A 24,452-nucleotide genomic window follows, 5' to 3' on the forward strand; every position below is an offset into this window, starting at 1 on the left:
TCAGTTTTGAACATTCCATCAAAAAATAAAGCATCCTTTTTTTGGTTTTGAGTTGGTTGTGTTTTAGAATTGTTTGAGGATCTAAAACTGAGGAAAAGCATTTAAAAGATCCAGCCATTGTACTGTTGTCATCAAGGACATCAGATTCTTCTCAGATGCTGCTTCTATTTATCTTTTACAAAGCTGCCACCTATTCCTGTTGTTCCATAGGTGCAGGAATAAATGAAACGAGACAGAGGAAGAACAACAAATCTGTGACATTACGGACAGAATGTTTCTCTCTGACTCAGTTAATTGCCATCACAGTTTCATTTATGTGTTTTCTGACTTTGCTAATGTAACACAATCACAGTAAGATAGATTAGTGTGAATGATTTTATGTGACTTGCCTGTCTGAAATAAATCTATATTCCAATCTAAATCTATATAAATCTAAAAATAATTTTTACTATCTTTAGTGAGCGTAGCGAGGAAATATCTGGAAGGGAAAAGAAAGTATTAAATATATTGAACAAAGTTAATCTTTTTTCTGCCCTAGGTGAAGGGAGACTTCTTGAGCCCATTCTGAATTCTCAAGAAATGCCACGGGGGCAGATTGAAGATTCCAAGAAGGTAGCATTAAACAGTAATAAAATGAGCTGTCATTCTGAAAGAGACAGGTAAATAAACATCACAGTCCAAAACTGAAGAAGACTTTTTGTTTGTCTTGATGAAATTGAGAAAGATGTATTGGATATTGATCGTGTAATAGAGTCAGTGTCATGGTCCTTGAGTCTATCAAAGCTGTGCCTGAAGTAGAAGTGCTGGCCCACTGGCATTTCTATGCTACTCTTGCATTTCTGTTGTATACTGGAGGTAGATGAAGGCTTGTTGATAAGGGTCATTTGTAGCACCTTTCTTGGAGGTCAGTGGGTGTCACTTTTTTGTCTTGCGAGTATGTGTCTTCCATTGTAGCAGCTTGGAGAGTAGTGTCAGAAGCCAGCTCTACAGGCATTCTGTTAAAGTGGAGCTGCATTGTTGGTGAGACTCCAGGATTATGGGAGCTGTATGAGAACACCTTGTTGGGGAGGCGCAGCTTTCGCCTAACAGTTTCTGAGTGTTAAGAGTGTGTGTGGAAATGTTCTGAGTCATCCAGTCTGAAACTTATTTTCTCCAGGCAGTAATTTGATGTCACATTTTCACTAATGTAATGAAAAATGGCTTCATATATACTGTCTTATTTTTGATAGTATGGACAAAAGTGTTAATTGCTTCATATGGAAATGTATCCAAAGTTTACATGTTGCTCTGTTAGATCTGAATTTTAGATGTAGTTTCACTGTTGAAAATACAAGGATACAGCTCAAGGTGTTAAGTGGTTAACAGAGAAAACCCAATAACCTGTCTGAAACCTAAGGTGAAAAAGCAGATTCCAATTTATATAAAGGTTTGGCGTTCTTGCACTTTAAATTAGTGCTTAGTTTCACAGTTGGCTACTTTCTTGGACCACATGAGGAGCTAGGAGACTTTTAATCGAGTGTTTCTCCCATCAGGCCTACTGCTCTGCATACAGATTCAGTCCCTGCTTTAGAAAGCTTCCGAAATTGCGGTTCAGTTGAGAAAACGGTGAAAAAAGCAGATGATTTACTTCAAGATCTTGACCAGTTGAGAAGAAAAATGCATGACATGCTAGAGGTAAAGTCCGTGTTATCAGAATGACCAAGAGTTTGAGTAAAGGGGAATAAAAAATATGGAGAAAAACTTAGAGGTCTGGTATCAGTAAAAGTGTTGCCCTTGCTTCCACCTCTGTAAAAAGACTGACATTTGTTTACAGTTACTTGAAATATTGCTGTTTCTGTGTGTGGAAGCCCATTGAGTCTGAGTAATTTCTCAATGAGTATGCAGTGGACTAGAGTGTAGAGGCTCTTACAGCCATTCTAACAAGCATAAAACAGGATTAAAAAAAAAAGTGGTTTATTTCTTTGTTTAATTTATGGTTGCTATATTCCTGTGATGCTAGAGCTACAGAGCTGATAAAACATTCCCATCTGGGGAAGAACAATGTTCTGTTTATCTGCAGTCAGCTAAGGATGACTTAAGCTACTTCCTTTCTCATTTTGCCACTTCTTTTTTGTAAAGAGTGCTGTTTCCAAATAATTGACTAGCTTGCATCCTTGTATTGTTTCTTATGCTAATGATTTTGTACCTTTGGTGCTGGAGTGGTTCTGTGCTGGCAACTTGGCGTTGGTTTTTAACAACTGAGGCTTTTATCTGTCTGTTAGCCTGGTTCCACATGAAAGCAAGGTATACCTGATCTGGTGTGGTCCTCTCTGTTCTTGTAAATATTTGTTGTGGGAAAGAAGAAAGACTTGAAAATTCACATTTTGTGAATTGGCTTGGAATGCAATAGCTATGATTATATTGGTTCATTTCTGTGGTTGAAGTTTTTAGCTTGCATATTTCCCTAAAAATATTTTGCACGATGTTTGTTGCTGTATCTTTAGAATTTGTGTTCTTACCAGTAAGAGAACATGTGCCATGTGCCTCATTTATGTTGCAAATATTTGCTTACCACTATTGCTAAAAATTAATTGAGTAGCATACCTTAGTATAGGCAACAGAGCAGGAAAAGGTGGGAGAAGAAATGGCAAGTGAGAGAGACACAGTTGACATAAATGGCTTAAAATCTCTTTCTTACAAGAAAGGTCAATAGGAAGACAGAGATGATGACTTCAGCAAATGTGGAGTTGAGTCAATTAGGTAGTTAGCTATTGACCTTCTCATCATTGAGAGATTTGTAGAGTGGGAAAGTAGATGCTTGGGATAAATGAGCATTAGCTTTGTCATACAAGGAAGTTAATGGCCTGAATTAACCGAGATAGGTTGTGATGGAACAGAAGGTGGTGCTCTAATTCTAAAGAAGTGTGCAGTGAAATTTAGTAGTTCACAAGGAACTCATTGTGCCCATTTAAGTTGATCAGATATCTACTCTGGATTTTACCTTGACGGATCTGCCTTTAGATAAGTTTCAACAGCTCTTCTTCTGTCTTTTTAGGAAGCAAATTCATGGAAATCAGACATAAATGATCTTATTAAGGTATACCTTACATTTTTTTTATTTTTTTAAACACTGTAATATTGAAACAATTCTGAACATGCTTGCAATGAGATAACTCTACAGTAACTATTGAATACCTTTATTTTTTTGAAAAGGTTGATATTATGTACAGATTACATTACTCTAAGATTTAATCTGTTCTTTGACTTGTCTTAGTGAATCCTGGTGAACTGCCTTGTGGGAATAATAAAAATGTCAGGCAAAAAGCTGCAGTCTCAAATGGACATAGTGTGTACTACTCTTATATTTATCATTTCCTGATGTGTATCTAACCAGCAAGTCTGCATTATTTTATGATTGAACATAAACCTGTATTTCTTACATTTTCTCACAAATTTCACATCTCTTATTGAGCTAGTATTTGTCAAAAAGTCTAAATTTAAAATGAAAGCTTGTATAAAATTGGTAAATAATTTGGTTTATTGTCCTTTTCTCACCAGGCAAAACTAAGATCATGGGATAAGTGTGTTGATTTCTATGTCCATTGTGTTTTGGCGGTACACCTGTTAGAAACTAAACTTTCCTGTAATTCTGATTTGGTAACAGGGTAGCTTTGAAGCCCGACCTGGTTTGTGATCTGTGAGGTTATTTTATGCTCATTCAGATAATACTTTCAGAGTCTACTCAAGTTTGGCTATTTTGTTTTTTTGCTTTGGAGTTTCATTTTCTTTATGTACATTTATCACTTTTTAAATGCTTTTTGTTTCCTTTCTGGAAAATGAAGCACTCTTCTGGGGGACCTGTGGGTTTCATCAGGAGTGTGAGAGTGAATGTGAGGACTATAGCTGTATGGCTTCTTATTTCCACTGTACTTGTCTTCCTTCCCTTTGTATTTAGCAGCTAATATATGCTTGATTTTTATCTCAGTTAAGAGGATTCCACAAAGTAAAAGGCTAATAGTTGCTTCATTGTTTCTTCTGAAAAGTGAAAACCGTGAAATGGGGGAGAGGATCATGGTGCTGTTAGGGGTTTATTTTGTTGTTGTTAAAACTTGAGTATATTTTTTGGTGTTTCTTATGGTAGATTCATACCAAATGAGTGCATATATTTAGAGGATTTTGGGTTTTATTAGGCTTTTGATAATACTTTACTAATGTTAATATGTTATTGGATTCTTCACTAGGGACTGTAGTGATAGGACAAAGGGTAACGGGTTCAAGCTTAAACAGGGGAAGTTTAGATTAGATATAAGGAAGAAGTTCTCTGAGGGTGATGAGGCACTGGAATGGGTTGCCAGTGGAAGCTGCGAATGCTCCATCCCTGGCAGTGTTCAAGGCCAGGTTAGACAGAGCCTTGGGTGACAAGATTTAGTGTGTGATGTCCCTGCCCATGGCAGAGGAGTTGGAATTAGATGATCTTAAGGTCCTTTCCAACCCTAACTGTTCTGTGGTTCTATGTTACATGGAGAGATCTGCATATGATAACTTCACATATCTAATTTCCATCTTTTCACATGCTTATTGGTTCCATTAACATTGCTTATACATTATATCATTTAGCATTTGAGAGGTTTTGGATGTCTTTCCATTTGCTTGACTTTTAAATGTATTTGCAACATACTGAATGTTCTTGAGCAATTGCAGTTGATTATAGTACATGTGGATGGTATTTCATACAACGGGCATTGATGTGATAATAGATTAATGGGAATTCTGATCAGTGTAGAAAGTTGGAATTACAATCTCTGTTTAAATGTTAGAGGTTCTGTTTCACTTTTAGTCAAAAAAGCCTGCTGTTACATCTGATCTTCCTGAACGTCATCTGCTCAATAAATCATCCATCCTTCAAAATGTTAAAGTGCCAAAATCTATACTGAGGGATGCTGAAAGGATTTTGAGAGGAGTTCAAAACAATAAAAAAGTTCTTGAAGAAAATTTGGAAGCTGTTATTCACGCAAAAGATGGAGATGCCATGTATACTTTTATTAATGCCTTGACTACAGACAGGTTAGACCCTATAATTTGGTGCTTTGTGTGACTACTCATTGTGTGTACTCACGTTTATCACCTCTCTTAGTTTTTTCTTCTTTAATTCTGTGTGTTGAAGAACCAGTGCACTTCCCCGCAAAAAGTATTTATTGACTCTTAGCAATCATTAGATGATGCTCTTGAACTTCAAATGTTTTTTGACCCTCCTGATGCGTATTTATTAACAGATAGATGTTAGTTCTTGGGAAATCTGGATTCTGAGACTGTTATCATCCTGACAGACTGTCCTGCTGTCATAACAAGGAGGTTATAGCTTTTAGCTTTTTGTAGAGAAACTTGCATTAACAGGAAAATCTAAGGGTAATTTCATTATTCGAAGAGGCTTCATAAGCCTGTAAATGTTACAGAATTAGTCATCCTACAGCAGATCTTTGGCTTTTGAGCTTTTGCTTTGTTAGTTGTGTTTAATATTCGTACTTGAATCATAATAAAAGTTTACCTATTAGAATACAACTAAATCTTGAGTTTCTGAGGAAGGTAAATATTCTCTTCATGTAAAGATGTTTTTTTTTTCAGACATCTGCTGTCATTATCTTTTAGAGGAAGGGGTAATTTTTTTCATCTGCTTTGTGTCTTTCATGTTGGAATATTTTTGTTGCCTTGTTTTTTCAATTTTTGGTCAAAAAGATGGAACAGACACATGGCTGCCACTTTTTTGTAGATGTTTGTAATAAGGTTAGTACATACCAGTGGGGGGTGGGGTTTGCAGGTGGCATTACATGAGAACAGATACAGGTTTGGGAAACTCAGATAGTCTATGTTTAGTGCCCTTTAGAAAGACTGTACTGGTACATAATCTTGCCGTCTGTGTTCTGGGTGTCTCTTTTTAGAGTGTTTATAGGTCAGTACTTTCCCAGGAACAAATCTGTGCAATTTAAGAAGCACTGACCTTAAAGTTCTTTCTTCTATTTCAGAGATATATTGGAAGAGATTCGTATCAGAAACACTGTGGATGAGTGGATTAAAGCAATCAGTTTAGAAATCCAGGTATGGCTGGAAAAATGAGTTCAGGTTTTTGCATTATAGTTTTCCACCTTGTGTTGTTTTTCATGTCAATAGTTAAACACCATTCACTTGCAACTTGAAAACATGCGAAAACTGCTTATTATTACTAGCACATTGTGTTCTATAATATTTACCTCTCTTTTAAAACTTCAATAGCTTAATGAAAATCACTAGTCACAGTCACATAGCTAACATGAAGAACAGGCCATTTCTCAGAACTTCAAAGTTATCCACAGGCTTCTTCTGATAGCCTTGAAGATAAAAATCTCCTTTTATTGTTTTTATGTTTTATCTTTAGGCTGAAATGGCAAGAAATGATTTGGAACAAGTGAAATATGATCAGAAGGTCCCATGGATAAAGAGAGGCCAAAACATTAAGGGTATGAAGACTAATGAAGAAATTAGAGCAAAATCTCAAAAACTTCAAGGATGCTCAACAAAGAAGCCTTTATTTGCAGCTAAGCCACTACAGACGCTAGTGGAGGAGAACACAAGCAAACAAAGGTTTAGAACTAACTTTTCGTCTGAAAATTTGCAGAGGAACAAAAAAAAGGCAGATGTGAGTTCCCAAGTAGTTGGTTGCTTTTTTTTTTTTGGTAGTGATGAGTTTGCTTTAGATTGCAGTATTCATGTAAGACATTGTTTCCATGTGTGACTCTAATAATTTTAAATGATAGCCCTGTCCTGTGGATTTCTGTTGTCAGAATTGTCCTTGTTTTCATGTACTGTAGGAGCTGAAGCTAAGTGTGTGTAATAATGTAGAATTCATTGTCTTGTTATAAATTTGCCTTATCCAGTACCTGCTGTTTTATTCAGCTGTTAGTAAGCTTCTTGTATGTATTGTTGCATATATGTTTTCATATGTGTTTGGTATTTATGCTGCTTGTTGCAGAATGTATTACTTTTTTACCTCTAGACTTTTGCAGCACTACTGACAGGGTAAAATTTTCATCCATGAAGAGCTGTAAACTTTTTTTTCGGTGTGTATCAGGGACCTGTGAATCGAAGTCCAGTGGTACAGAATGAAGACTATCTGTGCCAAATTTACGGGAAACCGATTTACCAGGGCCATCGTAGCACACTTAAGAAAGCACCATATCTGAGATTCAACTCTCCATCTCCTAAATCTAAACTTCAAAGGCCCAAGGTCATAGAGTGTGTTAGAGGTAAGTAATTCTTTGATATGAACAGGGTGTTCATTCTCAGTTTTTATATTAGGAATTCCTTGTATAAATGAAACTGTTTAATTTTTCACCTGCTTGTCAATCTAAAGCTCAAGCAACTGCAGTACACTTCCTAGAAATGTGCCCCATGCATGTCAGTGTTTAAGAGATGTTTGGCAAATGGCCGTAATACCATGCTTTAACTTTTGGTCAGCTCTGAAGTGGTCAAGCAATTGGACTACGTGACTGCTGTAGGTCTCTTCCTACTGAAATAGTATGATTCTATTCTATGCTATGCTATTCAAAAAGATGCTTTTTTCAAAACTAAAAAATACCAGTAGGTTTTCAGATTTGCTGAGTGTATCTCACTTTTTTTAGACTATCAAATTAATACTTATTTCTACATTTAATAAACATACTAATAGATATTTATTGTTGTCCAAGTCTTAAAAAACTGAATTGCCAGAAGTAAAGACGTGAGCATCTGAAAGCTGAGTGTGCTGAAAAACTCAGTTTTTGATAAAGGTTACTGAGAGATGTGTTCTTCATGTCATCATGTCATTTAAAAGATTGATTCAGTCAGAGTTAAGAAATAAACTGAGATTTGAAAAATTGAGGAAGCCTGTTATTTAATTTTCCACTAATACATTAAGTGAAATCTGAAAATTTGTATTTGTGGTTGTGAAGATATCGTCTGTTAGCTTGAAAATATTGGAAGACATTAATCAGAAGCATTGGCTTAGTTTACTAAATGCAGCTGCTTTTGTTAGTCAAGTCAGGGTTAAAACCGGAGTATAACTTTTGTACTAGCTTGTTATGATTATTAGTTGATTTAATATTGAATTTCATTCACTAGTTTTGTAGGCAAAGTGTTAGGATCAGGAGATTAAAATTTTCAGGCCTGTTAAAAATCTGTAAAAGAAATTAAAAAGTAAAACTGTGTGACATCTGACATAGGTAGGTGTAGATAAACTTTATCTTGAGTTAGCAGAAAGTAATGTTTTAATTGGGTCTGGTTTATTTCTTAGTTATGTTTTCAGAAGTTAATTGATTCTTAACACAGAATCTAACTATCTTTAATTGATATGTCAGAAAGACTAATGTGTATCATCTCACTGCGGGAGAGAGTGAGCAGATCACATGATAGAAAAGTGAAGAGGCAGTTAAAGTAGTGGTGGGCGCAATCTAGTTAATAGCATGAGCATCAATGGAAAGAGATTAGTTGGCTTTCGTTTTCGCTTCTTGCACTTAATGCTTTTATTACCCATGCAGGGAAAAAACACTTGATGCAATCGCAACGAGGTTTAAAAAATGGTGATTTGAGTTTTTAATGATAATTATAATTTAATTATATTATATATATATAAAATTATATAATTAATTATATAATATAATTATATAATTATAATTTAATATTATTTTAGAAGTATTATATTCTGTATGGAACAGAAGGAATTAACAAGGCAGTGAGCATGGTTGAGACCATGTTTTTAGGCCATTAAAATGTGTAATTTATACCAAAGGCATACACATGTCTTTGAAGACAAGTACTGGGTTTTGGTGGGGGTTTTTTTTTTGACATTATGATGTACATCCATAGTGGCAAATCCTCAAAATAGTACAAATCTGCTGTTAAGTTTACTGTAGTCCTTAAGCCATTTCCCAGCACTTTTCTTACCTGTGCTCTGGAGCCCAGTTGTGTTCCGTGAAGAAAAAGTGTTATTGGTAGAAAGTGTTGCAACTCTCTGCAAAACTTTCCTGGAGAATATGGGGTTATAATCCTGGAAAAAAATCTAGAAGGCTTTTCAAAACTTATATTTTAAGAGGTGAGAACTCGATACGCGAAAACCGTTTGTCTTGTTCCTTATATATTTTATTTGACCTCTCTTGAAACACTTCATTTTTTGTGAAAGATGTTGGTATACTCATTTGAAAGACCAAAAGGATGTACTACTTTTTGACTACTAGCTATGCTGTATACCCAAAATTTAGTTTCTTCTGTAAGGATTTTTTTGTAATAAGATGTGTGCTATTAGGCACGAAGTGTAGCAATAAGAGTGATACAGTGACCACTGAGATTTGGATTGAGAACAGACACTTCTGTAAAAATATTTAATCAGCAGTTCTGCTTTTGCTGAGTCCTAAATTACATTTTTCTTCTATGTTTATTGGGCTCTTGTCCTTTATAGAAGGTCACAACCTTTCCAGGGAGGCCAATTTCATCATTCCAGCAACAATACCATGTGAAGAGGTGGAAAAAGTGCCCCCTCCCTCCCAATCTAATTATAATAAATAGGTCATTTGATCATTTGATACTATCATTTTTTTTACTTGTGTTTAATTCAGTAGTATCAGTGAAACGTGAAAGTATAGGTTGCCTGCAGTTGTAATAAGCTGCTCCTGTGCCTTAGCTTTTCTGTTGGAGGCAAATTAGAAATGAAAGAGAAAACTGTGTACTGGATCCATGCTGCGTTCAATCTTCCAGAACTCCTGCATGTGACAAATACAGTTTAAAAGCCATTTGCTTAAAACCAGAATGAACTCTGGATAGCCTTTACCCAAAGTGATTCGTTTCCAAGTCATTAAGTCATACTACAGCAGTACAGCAACATGTGTGCTGGCAATAATAAAGCTGCCATAAAATTTGTTCTCCATTTCACATCAGACTGCAGTTATGGAAAGTTGTGGTTTTGCCTCTGTCATGACAGTAAATAAAATAATGTTGTATTCTTATCAAAGGGAAGAAAAGAAGAATATGGAAATTTTTTGTATATCACTTAAAACAACACTGCGGTGACTATGTGTTCTATTTCCAAGTTTTCTAACTTTAATGGCTTTAAGACTGAGGTCTTTGATACTTGGATTACTTGTCTTTAACTCTTCTAATGAGACAGTTGGTTAAGCTGCTTTATTTTTGTGCTTTCTTACATCTTGCCAATAAAATGGAAAAGTAACACTTCTGTGTTTCTCATGGGTCTCATGAAGGCAAAGTAGTTAAATGCTTTTGAGGGCTGCTATACTGAAAGATGCTGTTATGGCAGGAAAGTATAAATAATAAAATTAGAAACAGATCTGTACTCTGCTGTAGTAGGAGTATAAATAAAATGAAACAAAGATGAATGAGCCACTTTGAAGCACCAGGTTCTTAAGAAAGAAAGAGATCTTGCTAGCATTAAGCATGGTTAGTTCTTTCCTTCACGGATCTGCACCCACAGATTCACTTCCTGGCCTTGATGTACCGGGTGATAAAGGCTTAAAAATTATTGGAAGCTGTTGGCTTTGGGATTGATTGGCTGGAAAATCCAGACTTATTAAATTACTCTATTTTGTTGAAACAGTCCACTGAGCTTGTTTTAAATTAGTGTTAGAATAAGGATGTTTATTTAAGACTGAAATGGCCATCTGGAGAGTCTCTTTTCAGTCATTTTATAACTCTCAACCATTTTCTTTGCAAATAAACTGTAGTGACTAACGCATGGTTTCTTATGGCAAGTTAGGAAAGAAAGCCAGCTAACACTTTTATGAGTAAGAGGGCATTTCAGAAAAAGCTGGAGTTGTTTTCTTGCATAATTTGAACTGATAAATATATGTAAAACACTAGGGTTTTAAAGCTAAATTTAATTAAATGTCTAGTTTCTGCCCAGTGCAAATAAACCAAAAAATTGAAAGCAATTAAAATGAGGTGCTGTGTTTATACAGTACTTAGTCATTGTTACTGTGAGAACCTTGTTTTTACAAGTCAGCGGTATTACAGATATGTTGCAAATTCCTGCTTTTACTCAAAAGTTCAAGGCTAGGGTGGACTGCTAGATCATGTAGCATGACCTCTTCCTAAATCACAAGCCACTGAACTGTATATGTTTGTTACTGAGTCTAGTAATTTGTCTTTGACTAGAAAACCCATTTTTTTTCTGGCTAACCTATGCTTTGCAGAACGGCACATGCTCATCATTTAAGGAAGTCGGAGATTCTGTCCTTAATTGCTTTTTCCCATGGCTAGGTACTTTATGGTTCAGAAGTAAATGGGACATCTCAAATTTAGTATCTGATTTATACCGAGGTTTTTGTTTCACTTTACAGCTGCTTCAGTTTCCAGGTGATTTTACTTAAAAATAAAAAAGGACTTTTAATGTCCAATCTATTTTAATATTTATGGAGATATGGAATTAGTACTGGATGCAGCCATTATCATATATGGAGGTCTTGTCATGCTCTATCTCACTGACATCCTGTTAAGACATCTGAGGATTACATTTATCCCACTAACCACAGCATTGTATTGTGATTTATCATTGCATTGCTTATCCAATGTGACTTAAAGCCTTTTTCAGAAATGCTTCTTTCTGACCTGTATTTTCTCACTGAGGAGTTATGACTTGCTGTTCTTGTTTCTTGGATTATAATTCAAAACTTGTGTGTATGAAAATACAGCTCCTAGAGTGAATTGCCTTACTTGCTTATTTGCATTTGTTAAAAGTTACATTATCAATCTTTATCATCCTTCAATTTCATAATAATGTTGTAAGTCAAGACTTACAGGTGTTAGTTATGGCTTTATTTTCCAGTAGCAGTGAGTTGTTAAACCAGGAATTTGTAGATTTATTCCTGTTCCTTTGAGTACCTGTCAGTCTTGTGGCTGGAGACAAAGCACATTTTTATAAAATTGAGGCAGTTAATCAGATGAAACAACAGATGAAAGTTGGGCTATATCCTATATACTGTCTATTTTTTATGCTAGGCTTGCATGTTCTTCTAATGCTGTATTTCAAACCTAAATCATGGGTTACTTCTTAGCTGCTGAATCACATGTTTCATTCCAACCTACTACCATCCTCATGTCCTTTTCTTCACATTTCTGTGCCTTTATTTGCTACATTCAGATGCTCAGTATTTGTAATTTTAACTGCTTCATTGCTATCAATACTGAGACATCTAACTTAGCACTTTTAGATTCTGCCTTTCCTGTGTCTCTCCATTGTTCCTTCCATACCACAGCAAAAACACGATAATTGTTTCAGTAGAAGGGCTTAAATTAGTAGAGTGTGATGTTACTGGTTTTATACATGTGTTGATGACATGCAGTTTATCTGCTCTTTTTTTAGGTACAAAGGTAAAGTCAGCAAGAACACAGACTTGTTCTCACATGCAGAAGGTGGTAACAAGCCCTGGGAAGCAGCATCCTTTGTATGCACTAGCCCAAGGAAATCAATATCTTTTCAGTCCAAGTCGAGATGTGCCTCCTGTCTGTGGTCCACTTGAAGGTCACCTAATTCCTATGGCTATTCCACTAGGTACGAGCAAATAAAGCATAGAAGGATGTGTGAAAGTTAATTACTGCTGCTTCATGGGCATAAAATTTATGTCAGTGATTTGTCCATGAGATTTAGCTCACGAGATTTGCAGCTCCTCTTATGGGAAATCTACATGGGGGAACAGTTTAAAATGTTCTGGTTCTCCTCATTCTTCATGCTGTATGTTTGGCAGCACCTGGCAGAGCAATTATTTGCTTAGCTGTATCTACTTTCTTTTGTTCACTTTACATTTCTAGGCTTCTTGTTCTGGCTTCAAGTTTGGTATCCATGTAAGCAGAAACTGAATCATTGGCCCTTAGAGTTGACATTTATGATGACATTGGCCCAGCAATTTCAGTAGGGTTGTGCCAAGTGCACTAAATTCATTGTCATGGCTTCTGTATTTTTGGATCTTTAATGGCACTTTTATGTAGGCCTTGTTTGGGGAAGAGTGAGTATTATATTGGCATTTAAAGAAGATAATGATTTTTTAAAAGGGTATGTCAAGCAAAAAATTGTGGGATACTATATGAAGTGTAGTGGTATTTTGAATATGATTAAGAATATGTGAGGCAAAGGAAGCATGGTATGTAATTTTTGAACACCACAATGTAGTTATTCTTGTTTTCAGCAGTAGGTGTCACCATAGTCAAGAAATATGAGTAATTTTTAAAAGTGGCAGTGTTGAGTTTACAGTTTCTGCTGGGAAAGCCTTAAGGTTACCTGGTGAAGGACTATAGGCTGGTTAGTGCTAATAGGGGACTTTTTAATTGGTCTGTAATTGTGCGTGAAATCTCTGTCTTATGTGAAACACAGACACTCTGAATTTAATTTTTCATTAATTTATTAATTTACTGGCTTTTGAGATTTATATATGTCTTTCCTTAGGTCAAACACAAATTAACGATGTCTCACTGCTGCCTGCTGGAGTTGTTGTAGGTAAACCACACCCTGTTACGGTTACAACCTCTGTTCCTGAAGTGCCACCAAAACCATCAGTTGAAATAAAAAAACCAAACATAGCTGTAATAGAGATGAAATCAGAGAAAAAGGATCCACCTCAGTTGTCTGTGCAGGTACATATCAAGAATGATGATGATTTGATTTTGGGTTTATTTTATTTTAATAAATGCTAACTAAAGATAGTCTCAGCCATCAGTAACTGACGTTGACATCAGTAGGTGGTTTTCAGTAATTGTAGAAACATACAGAATGGAGGGACCAAGAAGTTGTCATGCTGTGTTAGTGTTTTTATTCTTATTTTAACAATTATCTTTATTATTTGACCAAAAGAGCAAACTGTTTCTTGTGTATGTTGCTTGTGCAGTGTGTTTGTAAAATAGGTCTCTGTCACATTTTCAAATCCTTTTTTTTTTAAATAAGATTTTTGAGTCCGAACAAACTTGGAATAAAAGAAGTATTAATGTAAATATCAGGTTTTTTGGATGACTGCTTTAGCCTTTAAGATTTCTGTTTCAAGCATGATAGGCAACCCAATGATTTCACTCCTGATGAATCAACGATGGCAGTCCTTAGCTAGTGGGTTTGGTGTTTTTCATTTTGGGGGTTTTGTTTGTGGGTTTAGTTTGGTTTTGTCTTTTTTTGGTTGTTTGTTAATTTTGGGGGTGTTTGCTGTCAGGGAAGTTAATGTTTCTTTCATATTCATTATTTTCGATTCATGGAATTCAGTTAAATGTGCATAGAGTAGTGTTTTTTCTGTAGTATCACTGTATTCCACCCACATGCATTTTCCTGTTATTTCACGCAGTTCTTAAATGTTTAAGGTCCTTCCCTCCTCCCCAGAATTAAGCAAGCATTTAAATCTTTGTTTAAAAATCCCGAGAACATATTTTTATGATGTAAAGGACATGCCTTTGTTACAAATTATATTCTAATATAATTATCGCTTTATTTTACTATACCAGATGTATGACAATGTAAATCCAACAACCAGCCTATATACTGGCATGTAGGCCAACATAATATAAACAAATTGGTAGTCAAATACACGTCTCCTATATAAATAGTTATAGATATATTCACCTTTTGTCACATGTGAGACAAAGTGTCAAAGAATTAGAGAACAAGAGGAATGAGGTACTTCAAGAAAAGAGGTTAATATTTCTGAGGGTAGTTTTTGTATGTTGCAGTATTTTGTTTTTCAGAACCAAGTTATTACCAGATACAGGTATGAGAAACAGGTCACTGAAGATTAGTGGCTCAGTAGCAAGTAGAAGAGAGAACCTTAAAAGTTCAATGATAGTAGCTGAGCTAATGCATAGATTTTCAGAGTGATGCTTTGTTTTGTTCTAGGTGTTACCAAATGTAGATATTGACAGTATTTCAAGTGACAGTGTGAGTGTAAACCACATTCTTCCAGGCTCTGAACCCGCACTTCCTCCTGTTGATACTGTAATACAGGTATTGATTGGTCTAAATGGCTGTGAATTCGAATTAGTTAAAAATTTATTATCTCATTATTCTGTTCGAGTTGGAGAAATTTGACAGTTCCAGCAAAAATGAAGTAATTTTTCTAAGGAATTGATAATATGAGGTATTTGTTTGAGAAAATGGAAAATTGCAGCTAGACACTGGTCTTCCAAGATTAAATAATCACCATAGCAAAACACTAATAAAACCAGCATTTCTCTGTCCTGTTAAGAGTTATAATGCTTCATTGCCCAATGTCTGTCTTACTTATACTGGCTTCAGTGTTCTGGCATAAAAACTGAGAATGTTCTTTCTCTCTCTGTCTGCTCCTTAGCTGTCCTTCAGTGGTTAGTGGCACCTACACGTAGCCTATTTACTGGTATTTTCTAACATGTTTTTAATCTAAACTCAACAGTAATGAAAGGGGTTTCTGCAACTGAAAGGTTAACTGCCGGATGCTGAAGGATAAGGTTGTAAACTAGAGCATGTGTTGGCATACTGCTTCTTCCACTGGACTTCTGTCTTGTGCTTTGCACAGACTGGGCAGTGTGAAGGCATGGTGTGATATGTAGTTATTTTACCTTCTGTTTTCCCTGTGTATTAGCTGCTATTCTGACTTCAGGAGTTAAGTCCTCCAGAGTTTTGTGGTCAAGGTATTCTCTGAATAAGACATAGACCATGGACTACAATAGCTATTATTATTTAAAATTGATTTTATTAAATAACACTGTAGAAATCTTTCTTATCCCTCTTTTAGAGTGTGAGGTACTGGAAAAGGTTGCCCAAAGAAGTGGTAAATGCACCATCTCTGGCAGTGTTCAAGGCCAGGTTGGACAAAGTCCTGGGCAACATGGTCTAGTGTGAGGTGTCCTTGCCCATAGCAGGGGGTTGGAACTAGTCTATTTTAAGGTCTTTTCCAACCCTAAATATCCAGTGATTCTGCAATCACACATACGTGAATTGCTTAAGACACTTCTAGAGTCTTGTGTGCTATGTTTTAGAATCACAGAATAGTTAGTTTTACAATATTTTGTCTTACTGGTTTTTTGGTTTGGGTTTGTTTGTTTTGTGTGGTTTGTTTTTTTTTTTTTGCCAAAAAAATTTAATGATACTGCCTAGAACTTTTGATGTTCACATTCGTTAGATTTGGTAACAGCAGGTTTTAGTTGTCATCATAGAAGAAAAAGTTCTAATAATCTCTCTTTATGCTGTGCAAAGAAATTACTCTTACCTTTTAAGGTGGATAAAGTGTTTTTTCTGGATTTAGGCTATTGACAGCGAGTGGTGATTTAATTGCATTCTTGTAATGAAGTTCTTATGCTAGTGCATTTTTTCACCCAGTATGAAACACCTAACATTTCCTATCTGTCTTTATAAGACTCCAGAAGATATACACAGTGAGGAGGAAGATGCAGAGTTTCCAGGAACTAATATTGTTGATGTTACTTGTGTCACACAGGTAATTACATTGCAAAGGTCCTTTTCTTTTAAATGTTCTTATATTTGTTTTATACTATTCTATCATAACTGAAAACGCAATGCAGAAAATTAGTTTTAGTAGCAACTTGTCCTGGGTTCACCAGTAGCCGTTTTGCTCCTTCTTAGTAACTGGTGCAAGCTCTGTGTTTTGACTTCCAGCCTGGTAAGAGAGCTGATAACACTAACTGTTTTTAATTGTTGTTAAGTAATGTTTATTCTGGCCAAGGACTTTCTGAGTCTCATGCTCTGCCGGGGACGAGGGGAGGCCGGGAGGAAGCAGAGACAGGACACCTGACCTAAGCTAGCCAAAGAGGTATTCCATACCACAGCATGTCATGTCCAGCGAGGTAACTGGGAGTTACCCGGAAGGGCACGGTCTCTCTTTTTGGGGCCGGGGGGGGTGTGGGGTGTGTGTCGAACTCGTTTGGTGGTGGTATTTTATTCTCTTCTCTTGTTATTTTCTCTTATCAATATTATCATTGGTGGTAGCAGTAGTGATTTGTGTTATACCTTAGTTACTGGGCTGTTGTTATCTCAACCCGTGGGAGTTACATTCTCTTGATTCTCCTCCCCATCCCTCCGGGAACGGGGAAGGTCCGGTGGGGGAATGAGCTTTTGTGGTTGGATTTAAACCACGACACAACTTTAAAAATACACATTGTGAGAAATACTGAGCTGTTTACAGTGATAGAAGCAATATTAGAAATTAGTGTGTTTAGTAAAGAACCTTTTTTAAAAAAATAGCTTTATTTTGGTTGTGTTAGAAGTCACTATAAATAAAAGTAGTTCTCTAAAATCAGCAGTGATTATAAAACATAGGTTTCCCAATTTCCAACTCTAAATGTACTATGCATATTAGATGCTCTTACAGATTTGAAGTAAGTGACCCATATTTTAAAATGTGTTTTCTTTTAGAAAATTTTGATCTAGAGCAATTTTCATATACTTTTGAGTTGCCAAAATGCTTTAGCATATCACCTCATTTCGGTCAAACATTATGTAACTTTAAAAGAAAAAGACAAGCAGTGTATGTGAGTTTATGTGTACAATGTGTACTACTCATCTCATGGATCCCATGAAGAGTTTACAAAATCTTTGTTTTGCTGGATGTCTTGTTAAGGTGTCTCTGCATGCTTAACAGTGTTGTTTCTGGATTATGGTAGCATGGGTTTATTTGAGATAACTCTTTTACAGTTTAAGTTTTAGCAAGCCCCTTTCATTTATTTATTTACTTATTTGTTAGTTAGTTGGCCTCTTGTTAGAGTAGGGGCTGATAAAGCTCTTAAAGTTGGTGAACCAGCCTGAATTTCACTTCTCCATATCAAGAGCAGAAAGAGAAACTCAGTGACAGCTGGGAAGGCTGCTACTGCAGGGAGCAAGATGCTACCACACAGCTGTTACGGAGTATCTTGCTTCTATGGAAGATGGCAGCTTCCACCTCCTGATGCATTTAGCATTCAGTAAATGACAGTGGCTTGAAATTGCTGTTGCTGGCTAGTATTTCTGTTGAAGTGCTTTTTCCTCAAGCTCCTCTCCAGTGAGCTAGACTTGCTGTGTGCATATCAAAACCTACCCCAAAAAATGTATTTTTCTAACCTGCTTGATATGCTCCTAATCCCAGGATTGGAGTTTACATCAAATATCAATTCTGTAGCCTACAGGTCAGTATGGTAGATTTATTTTTTAAATTAATTAATCATTTAACATTACCAGTTACTTAGAACAGTCCTAAAGGGGTGGCTTACCTATCAAAAGTGGGAAAATGCTTTGTTAATTTTTAGTTTCAAAATTATCTTATGTTATTAGAGGGGAGAAGTTAAACCTATTCAAACAACATTTTTGTTTTCACAAAACCCCTTTATTTTATAAAAATAAAAAAGCTAGTTAAGGAGCTGGTTTATGAACGAAGAAAAAAAATGCTGTAGTGTTAAATTTTTATATTTGAATAATTGTTATTCACCTTTTTTTCCATTTTTCTCCTGGATTGCTTTTATCTTTTATTTTTGGTGATGGGATATATTTTAACCACAATAACAAAAAAATGTTCCAAGTGAAACATATGTTTAACCCATGACCACACAGACAGCATTCTTAAAAATGTGCAAGCCAAACACAATGTGGAAGCATAAAATCAGCCTCTGGAGTTGCAGAGTTATTTAAGACTTCAAAAGAAAGCAAAGTTACTGTTGTAAAAGAGGTTCTGGATTCATGAAAAATGTGCTTACAATGCTATACAGGAAAACAGATTATTGTTGTCTTTCCCCCATGTCCCTTTTATTATGAAAACTTAATTCTGTTAGAACTGAAGAGGATAAGTATTTGTGTGAAATATCCTTTCTTTTCCCTGCTTTCCTCCTTCCATTCCTTTTTCCCTCCCTTCTCTTCTGGGTTTTTAACTCTTCCCCCCCCTTCTGTTTTTGCCTCACCTTTTCACACGTTTTCACACCTCTGGCTCCGCCCCATAAAACTATGTAAAAAGTGTTGTACTCTTCCCTGCATCCCATAATAAGTCATCATGTCATCACCTCATCCAAATGTGCGCGCCTAACCTGAAGAAAGGTTCTATGGAAAGTTTTTCCCTGGGCACATCTTGTGGGGTTTCACTCCTGGACATCAGGGCTGAGCCCTCTCCTGCATGGAGTAGTCATGTTGAGGGACTCGGTTGCCGTATTAGATGATTTTCTCACCCGCTGTCATTCCTTTGTGCTCCTTTTTGTGGATGGAGACAAAATTTTAATCATATAACCTAGCAATGATTTGTTATAACAGTTTTGAGGTCTAATGCAATGTGCCCCCACCTGTAAAACACAAGCACTACCATGGGAAGAGGCAATATGCCTTGTTCTCCCATTGCAACATTGCTGTCTAATGTTTAAAGACCCAGAGCTCCACCTTCCGAAGTAGTTGAATTAACATGCTCTTACTGCAGAATAAGATAATATACATGTAGACTAAAGCAGAAAAAGCTGTTACAGCTTTGATTTACACACCTCTTTATTTTTGATCAAAAAAGTAGGTTCAGGCTTTCTGTACAGAAAAGGTTTCCTATGGTCAGCCCATGCAAGGACCCTGCCTTATTCCAGGCTGAGGAACTTGCTTACCTATCATGAGCCCAGAACAGACAGAGTTACTGAGTCTACTTTCCAACTGTTATGAGCAGCCAAATTCTATAGTACCTTTAGCAAGTGTACTAGCATTTAAGATTAGAGACTTTTTGATCTCTCTGAACATGCACTAATCGCAAGGTGGGGATGTGTTTCTATGAATTTTTGCCTCTATTTTGAATACCACTGCAAATATATAACCTGCAGAGATCAGAGTGAACATTTTCCTTAACCCTGGTTTCCTGTAGATGTTCTCGGGAGCAGGAGTTTTTTTACATGTCTGACTCTTCAAACAAAAGATGACAGGTGGCACATGCCACTCTGACCTTGCTTGTGAAAATTGCTTTAGAAATCTGTCAAGAAGAAAGCCATCAGTAAATTTTGGATGGCTCTTATAAGGATACATACAGATGCTTTGCTAGTGGAACAAACTTAATCTATAGAACCTAATAATTTCAAACCTTTTTTAATTATCTGAATGTAATTTGGGAAATAAAATACTTGATACTTTATAAAGTACTTTGAATAATATTCAGATAATTTCTGGAAGGCTTTCTAATTTATGCTGTATTTTGAAATAGAGTCATGATAGATATTTTCAACAGTCTCCAGGGAGGTAGCATAGAGAACTGAGTGCAGATTATTCTGGATTGGTCTACAAGGTGATATATGTGCAAGTTCAATCTGTATAATTAAATACTGACTTCTTTTTTTATTTCAGCAGAGATAATATATCAATCCCAAATGAATAGAATTTTGTTTTGGATTTGTGCACTATTAAATAAAAATATTTTTCGCACAAAGTTCAGAAATGCGGGAGAACTGCAAAAGTTTGTCAGAAGTTACTAAATGTAAGACTTACTGTGTGTACTTTGTTTATTTAATCCATATGTTTGTATTTTGCATACTTTCAGAAGTATTAAATAGGCAACATCAAAGGAAATTTATGGAGTAATGCAGTCCGAAGAAAGCGCGTAATGAAACACTGGACAAATATATCTTTACGTTTGCTGTCAGAACGAATTATGGTTATGAATACATATATCCTAGCAGAATGAACTGCTTATCAGCTTGCAAGGCATGCAGTGTTGTTCTGCATTTAACTTCACTTTCTTATTTCTATGCCTAAAATGGTTTAGAGATCTTAATTTGTCACCCATTTGTACATACTCTGTTTTTCCTGCTTTGTAAGTTACAGCTTTTCTTTGAAGAATTATTACTATCTAAAGATACAGAAAGATCTTGCTCCCCAGTAGCAGTTTGTTGTAAAACCCATCCTGGGCCTATCTGACTTTTCAGTTTTAAAGTATATTGAGGAAGGAGAGAAATATGAATTCTGGTTTGGGGAAGGAGAGAAGAAAATGTTACCATTTTTTTATTTTTTCCTTCTTTCTGTTTTCAGTGATTTCTTGTTTTATTCATAGAAAATATATAGTGTTGGGTTTTTTGTTTATTTTATGGGTTAAAAGTAAATTTAATTTGGATAAGGGAAAATAAGACTTTTTTTCTCCTTTCACTGTGCTGGAGATTAATCTTAGTAAATGTAGATTTACAGTGAGCTCTTCTATGCAATGTCACATTCTTCTCATTGATAATTTAGGGCTTAGCTCTTCATCTCTTCCTGGCATGCCAAGTTTTCTTCTTGGAGAATTAGAGTGCTATTGGAGACATTTGTTTTTAATACTGTGGGTGAAAGATGCAGGTTCTCATGCATCATGAGGCATTCTAAAGTGTTACATTATGACATGATGGGTTAGTGACCGCTGTGTATGTGCTTAGAGGTGAAAAGGAGAGTGGCATCTTTGGAAATAGTCAAACATTATAATGCATGAGTAACTTCCATAACTTTTAAGAAATAGCACATTAAATTCAATGTGTCTGTGAGGATCTTGTGAATTGATTACCCAGAAATACTTTTTAACTTTCAGGAGTTGAAACTGATGAAAGTATAACCATACATGTAACATGTGTAAATTATTATCTAGTCTTCAATGCTGGCAACTTTATTAGAGTAGTAGACTACATGCTCATTTACTTTGGGGAATGTATCTTTTCAAACAAGAGACTTTAAAGTAAGATTTTAATTTCTAAAAAAAAAACCCCTCAACAAGACCAAACAAAAACCAACCAAAAAAAGAAAAAAAAAAAGAACCCAACAAGTAACTGTCGACAGTTTTCTAAAATTTTTTGGTTAAAGGAGGAGCATTTCTGTAGTATACATATTAAAGAAACCTGACTTATATCACAAGTAAATTTCTCAAGTATTAACATTACCATTGGCTCCCTGCCCTGTGCAGAACAAGCAGGAAATATGAGCCAAATCATGTTTTACTTAGCAGTTTCTATAGCTTTATGCCTCTACAGATTTATGATTTGCTAAGTTTAGAATTGCATCAGTTAAGTACAACATACTAAGAAGGAAGAATGTGGTTTATATGCTGTGACACATCTACAAATGTTTCTTAAAAAAAAAAAAGTCTTATGGTTACCTTAATGACATTGCCTTCCAGAAACACACCATAACTTAATTTACTACTTATTTATTAGGATCAGGAGGAGGAGAGGGATGAAATTCCAGAGTTCTGTGAGCCTCTTCTGGAGCTTAGTGGACAGTTTAAAGTTACCTCACCAAAATACAATGGTCCTTTGTTTCCTCCGGTGATTTCTTCTCCTCAGCAGTCTACTGATGTTTTGGATGAACTGATTCAAAGGAGAGAAACTATAGAAAACAGGTTGATAAATTGGTGAGTTGCAATACAACAAAGTAACAAGAGAATATGGAAGAAGAAGAAATTAATCCATATAAGTACCTTCCCTTTATTCTCATCACCTTCCTTCCTTTTTCTTTTGAGCTACCTTGCATTTAATGTCAAGAATGCTCTTTTCTGTGCTTCTAGGTGTCTCAGTGTATGCTGATAGTTAAATAGGTTTTATTTTGCTAGGGTGGAACAAGAAATAATGGCAAGAGTTATCAGTGGGATGTACCCAGTTCAGAAAGAAACCGTGCCCAGTGTTAGCACCTCAGAGAGTGAAGACAGTGACACTGTAACACCTGATATTGGTAAGTAAGAGTTATTATTCTCTTAATAGGTATATAAAATAATTACCTCCCTTATATAAATGTGTGATAATGTAGATAAATGCATTTCTTCCCTGATGTCACTGTCCTGTGCTGCTGCCTTCATTTATGATCCTGAGTTGCTTCGCTACTGTTGTTTACCTATCTGTAAAATAAAAAAGAAATCACTTTTTCCAAAGGAATGTTTAAAAGTTCATGGAGAAGGAAACTAGTGGCTGTAGTACAGTACATGCATTTTAAGAAGTGGGATCTGGATGTGTGTTCTGTGTTTTCAGTTGAAGTTGCAGGTGGTGGAAGATTTCAGCTCTTCATCAATGCTGGTGTGCCTGTGGACTCAGAAATGATAAGTCATTTTGTAAATGAAGCCCTCAGTGAAACAATTGCAACCATGCTGGGAAACGGGCAGGCTCAGAAAGCAGTTCCTGCTGCAAGTGTTCTTCCAAGTACCATGGTTATGATGGTAAGAGTCCGATTTACTTAAGCTTTCCTATTGAAGTTCTAAGTGATAATTTCTTTGTGGCATGATGGTTCAACTGTGCAAGACAAAAATGATGGAAAAAGACTGATGAATTGAATGTGCAAGATTTGCATTTTTTGATTATTCCTTATACTCCAGCAAGCAACAAGATTAAACCTATTTCACTTTTAAAAAGTGTTGAAAAGGGGAAAAAAAATTCCTTTGTGCTGCATGCAATATGCTGTATTTATTTAATAACTTTAAGGCTGAGCACAACTGTGATTTCTAATGGAAAGACTTGGTACTTAATTCCATGTTGCCAAAAGATAGCTCATACTATTTTTGACAAAAATAGCTATGCTACTCTCTTGTGAAGAAATGATATATGGAGAAATTAATTTCTTTATATAAGAGGAAATAGAGCGATATTATTTTTGATCTTGCGGGCTTGCAGCCATTCTTTCATATCTGTAAAATTAGTATTAATTCTTTCTAAGTTTTCAGTTCAGTAGTTCTCAGTAAATACTTAAATGATTAGTAGAACTTCCTGTTATACAGGATAATTTTCTCTGTTGCCTGTGATAATCAAATGACAGCTGGCTCTTATTTTGAGAACATGGCTGTTCAAAAGTCTGGTGTTGTGTAAAGTCTTTGGGATGAATGTGGAAATTGCTGCACTTAGAAATCTAACTCTTCAAAGCTTTGTCAAAAGTAAGATCAATTATTCTATTCTGCTACAGTGCATATAGACTGAAATATTACCTAGTGCCTGCTGTAGTCAGAAGTCATCATTTCACTGCTCTAAGCTTAAATACAGCCATCCTGCATCTAGAGAGCTCTTCCCCACTCCATTACAGATTGAGGAGCGTGTGATGTTAAAGCAGACTGTTCTTTGTATCTTATTCTGATACTTAGAAGCCCCTTCTAATAACCATTTTGTATTTACTGATGACCCTCTTAAGCCTTCTTGTTTCTGTATCAGCTTAAACTGAAGTGATCTTAAGCTGAAATTGTTTTTTCTCCTTACTATATATATTCATTTGCACACTTCAAGAGATTAGTTTTGTCCTTTTTGGCCTTTGATTAGGCCAAATAAAGCAATCATCTGTATGTGTACCGTTTTTCAACTCTTGCTGATGAGCAGCGCTGTTATGTTCTCCAGTTTAGATTCATCTTGACCACAGGTAGCACTAATATGCTAATAGACATTTTATAATAAGGTAGTACGCAAGTTGTAGTTTCCTTAGTGTTTTTAGTTCTCCTTTTTGCACTTCTGCTCAGCTTATAGCAGGAGTTCTTAAGTATGTAGTTTGTGCATTCTTGATCTGCCCATTCTTGCTGTGAAGTTTCTTACTTAGA

General features: G+C 35.8%; 1 protein-coding gene across 5 annotated transcripts in view; it reads left to right on the forward strand.

Moving 5' to 3' along the window:
- The window catches only part of KIAA0586 (KIAA0586 ortholog), a 77,050-nt gene that overhangs the window by 8,615 nt on the left and 43,983 nt on the right, over positions 1 to 24,452 (forward strand). For all 5 annotated transcript variants that reach the window (XM_065682750.1, XM_065682749.1, XM_065682748.1 and 2 more), the window contains exons 9-22: positions 539 to 659; positions 1,533 to 1,674; positions 3,035 to 3,076; positions 4,817 to 5,043; positions 6,000 to 6,072; positions 6,389 to 6,649; positions 7,082 to 7,256; positions 12,356 to 12,544; positions 13,433 to 13,620; positions 14,858 to 14,965; positions 16,353 to 16,433; positions 22,105 to 22,301; positions 22,500 to 22,618; positions 22,912 to 23,096. In XM_065682750.1, coding sequence (XP_065538822.1) covers positions 539 to 659; positions 1,533 to 1,674; positions 3,035 to 3,076; positions 4,817 to 5,043; positions 6,000 to 6,072; positions 6,389 to 6,649; positions 7,082 to 7,256; positions 12,356 to 12,544; positions 13,433 to 13,620; positions 14,858 to 14,965; positions 16,353 to 16,433; positions 22,105 to 22,301; positions 22,500 to 22,618; positions 22,912 to 23,096 — 2,108 coding nt within the window. The remainder of the gene's footprint in view (positions 1 to 538; positions 660 to 1,532; positions 1,675 to 3,034; positions 3,077 to 4,816; positions 5,044 to 5,999; positions 6,073 to 6,388; positions 6,650 to 7,081; positions 7,257 to 12,355; positions 12,545 to 13,432; positions 13,621 to 14,857; positions 14,966 to 16,352; positions 16,434 to 22,104; positions 22,302 to 22,499; positions 22,619 to 22,911; positions 23,097 to 24,452) is intronic.

This window comes from Lathamus discolor, chromosome 6, assembly GCF_037157495.1.
Source record: "Lathamus discolor isolate bLatDis1 chromosome 6, bLatDis1.hap1, whole genome shotgun sequence".
NCBI lineage: Eukaryota > Metazoa > Chordata > Aves > Psittaciformes > Psittacidae > Lathamus > Lathamus discolor.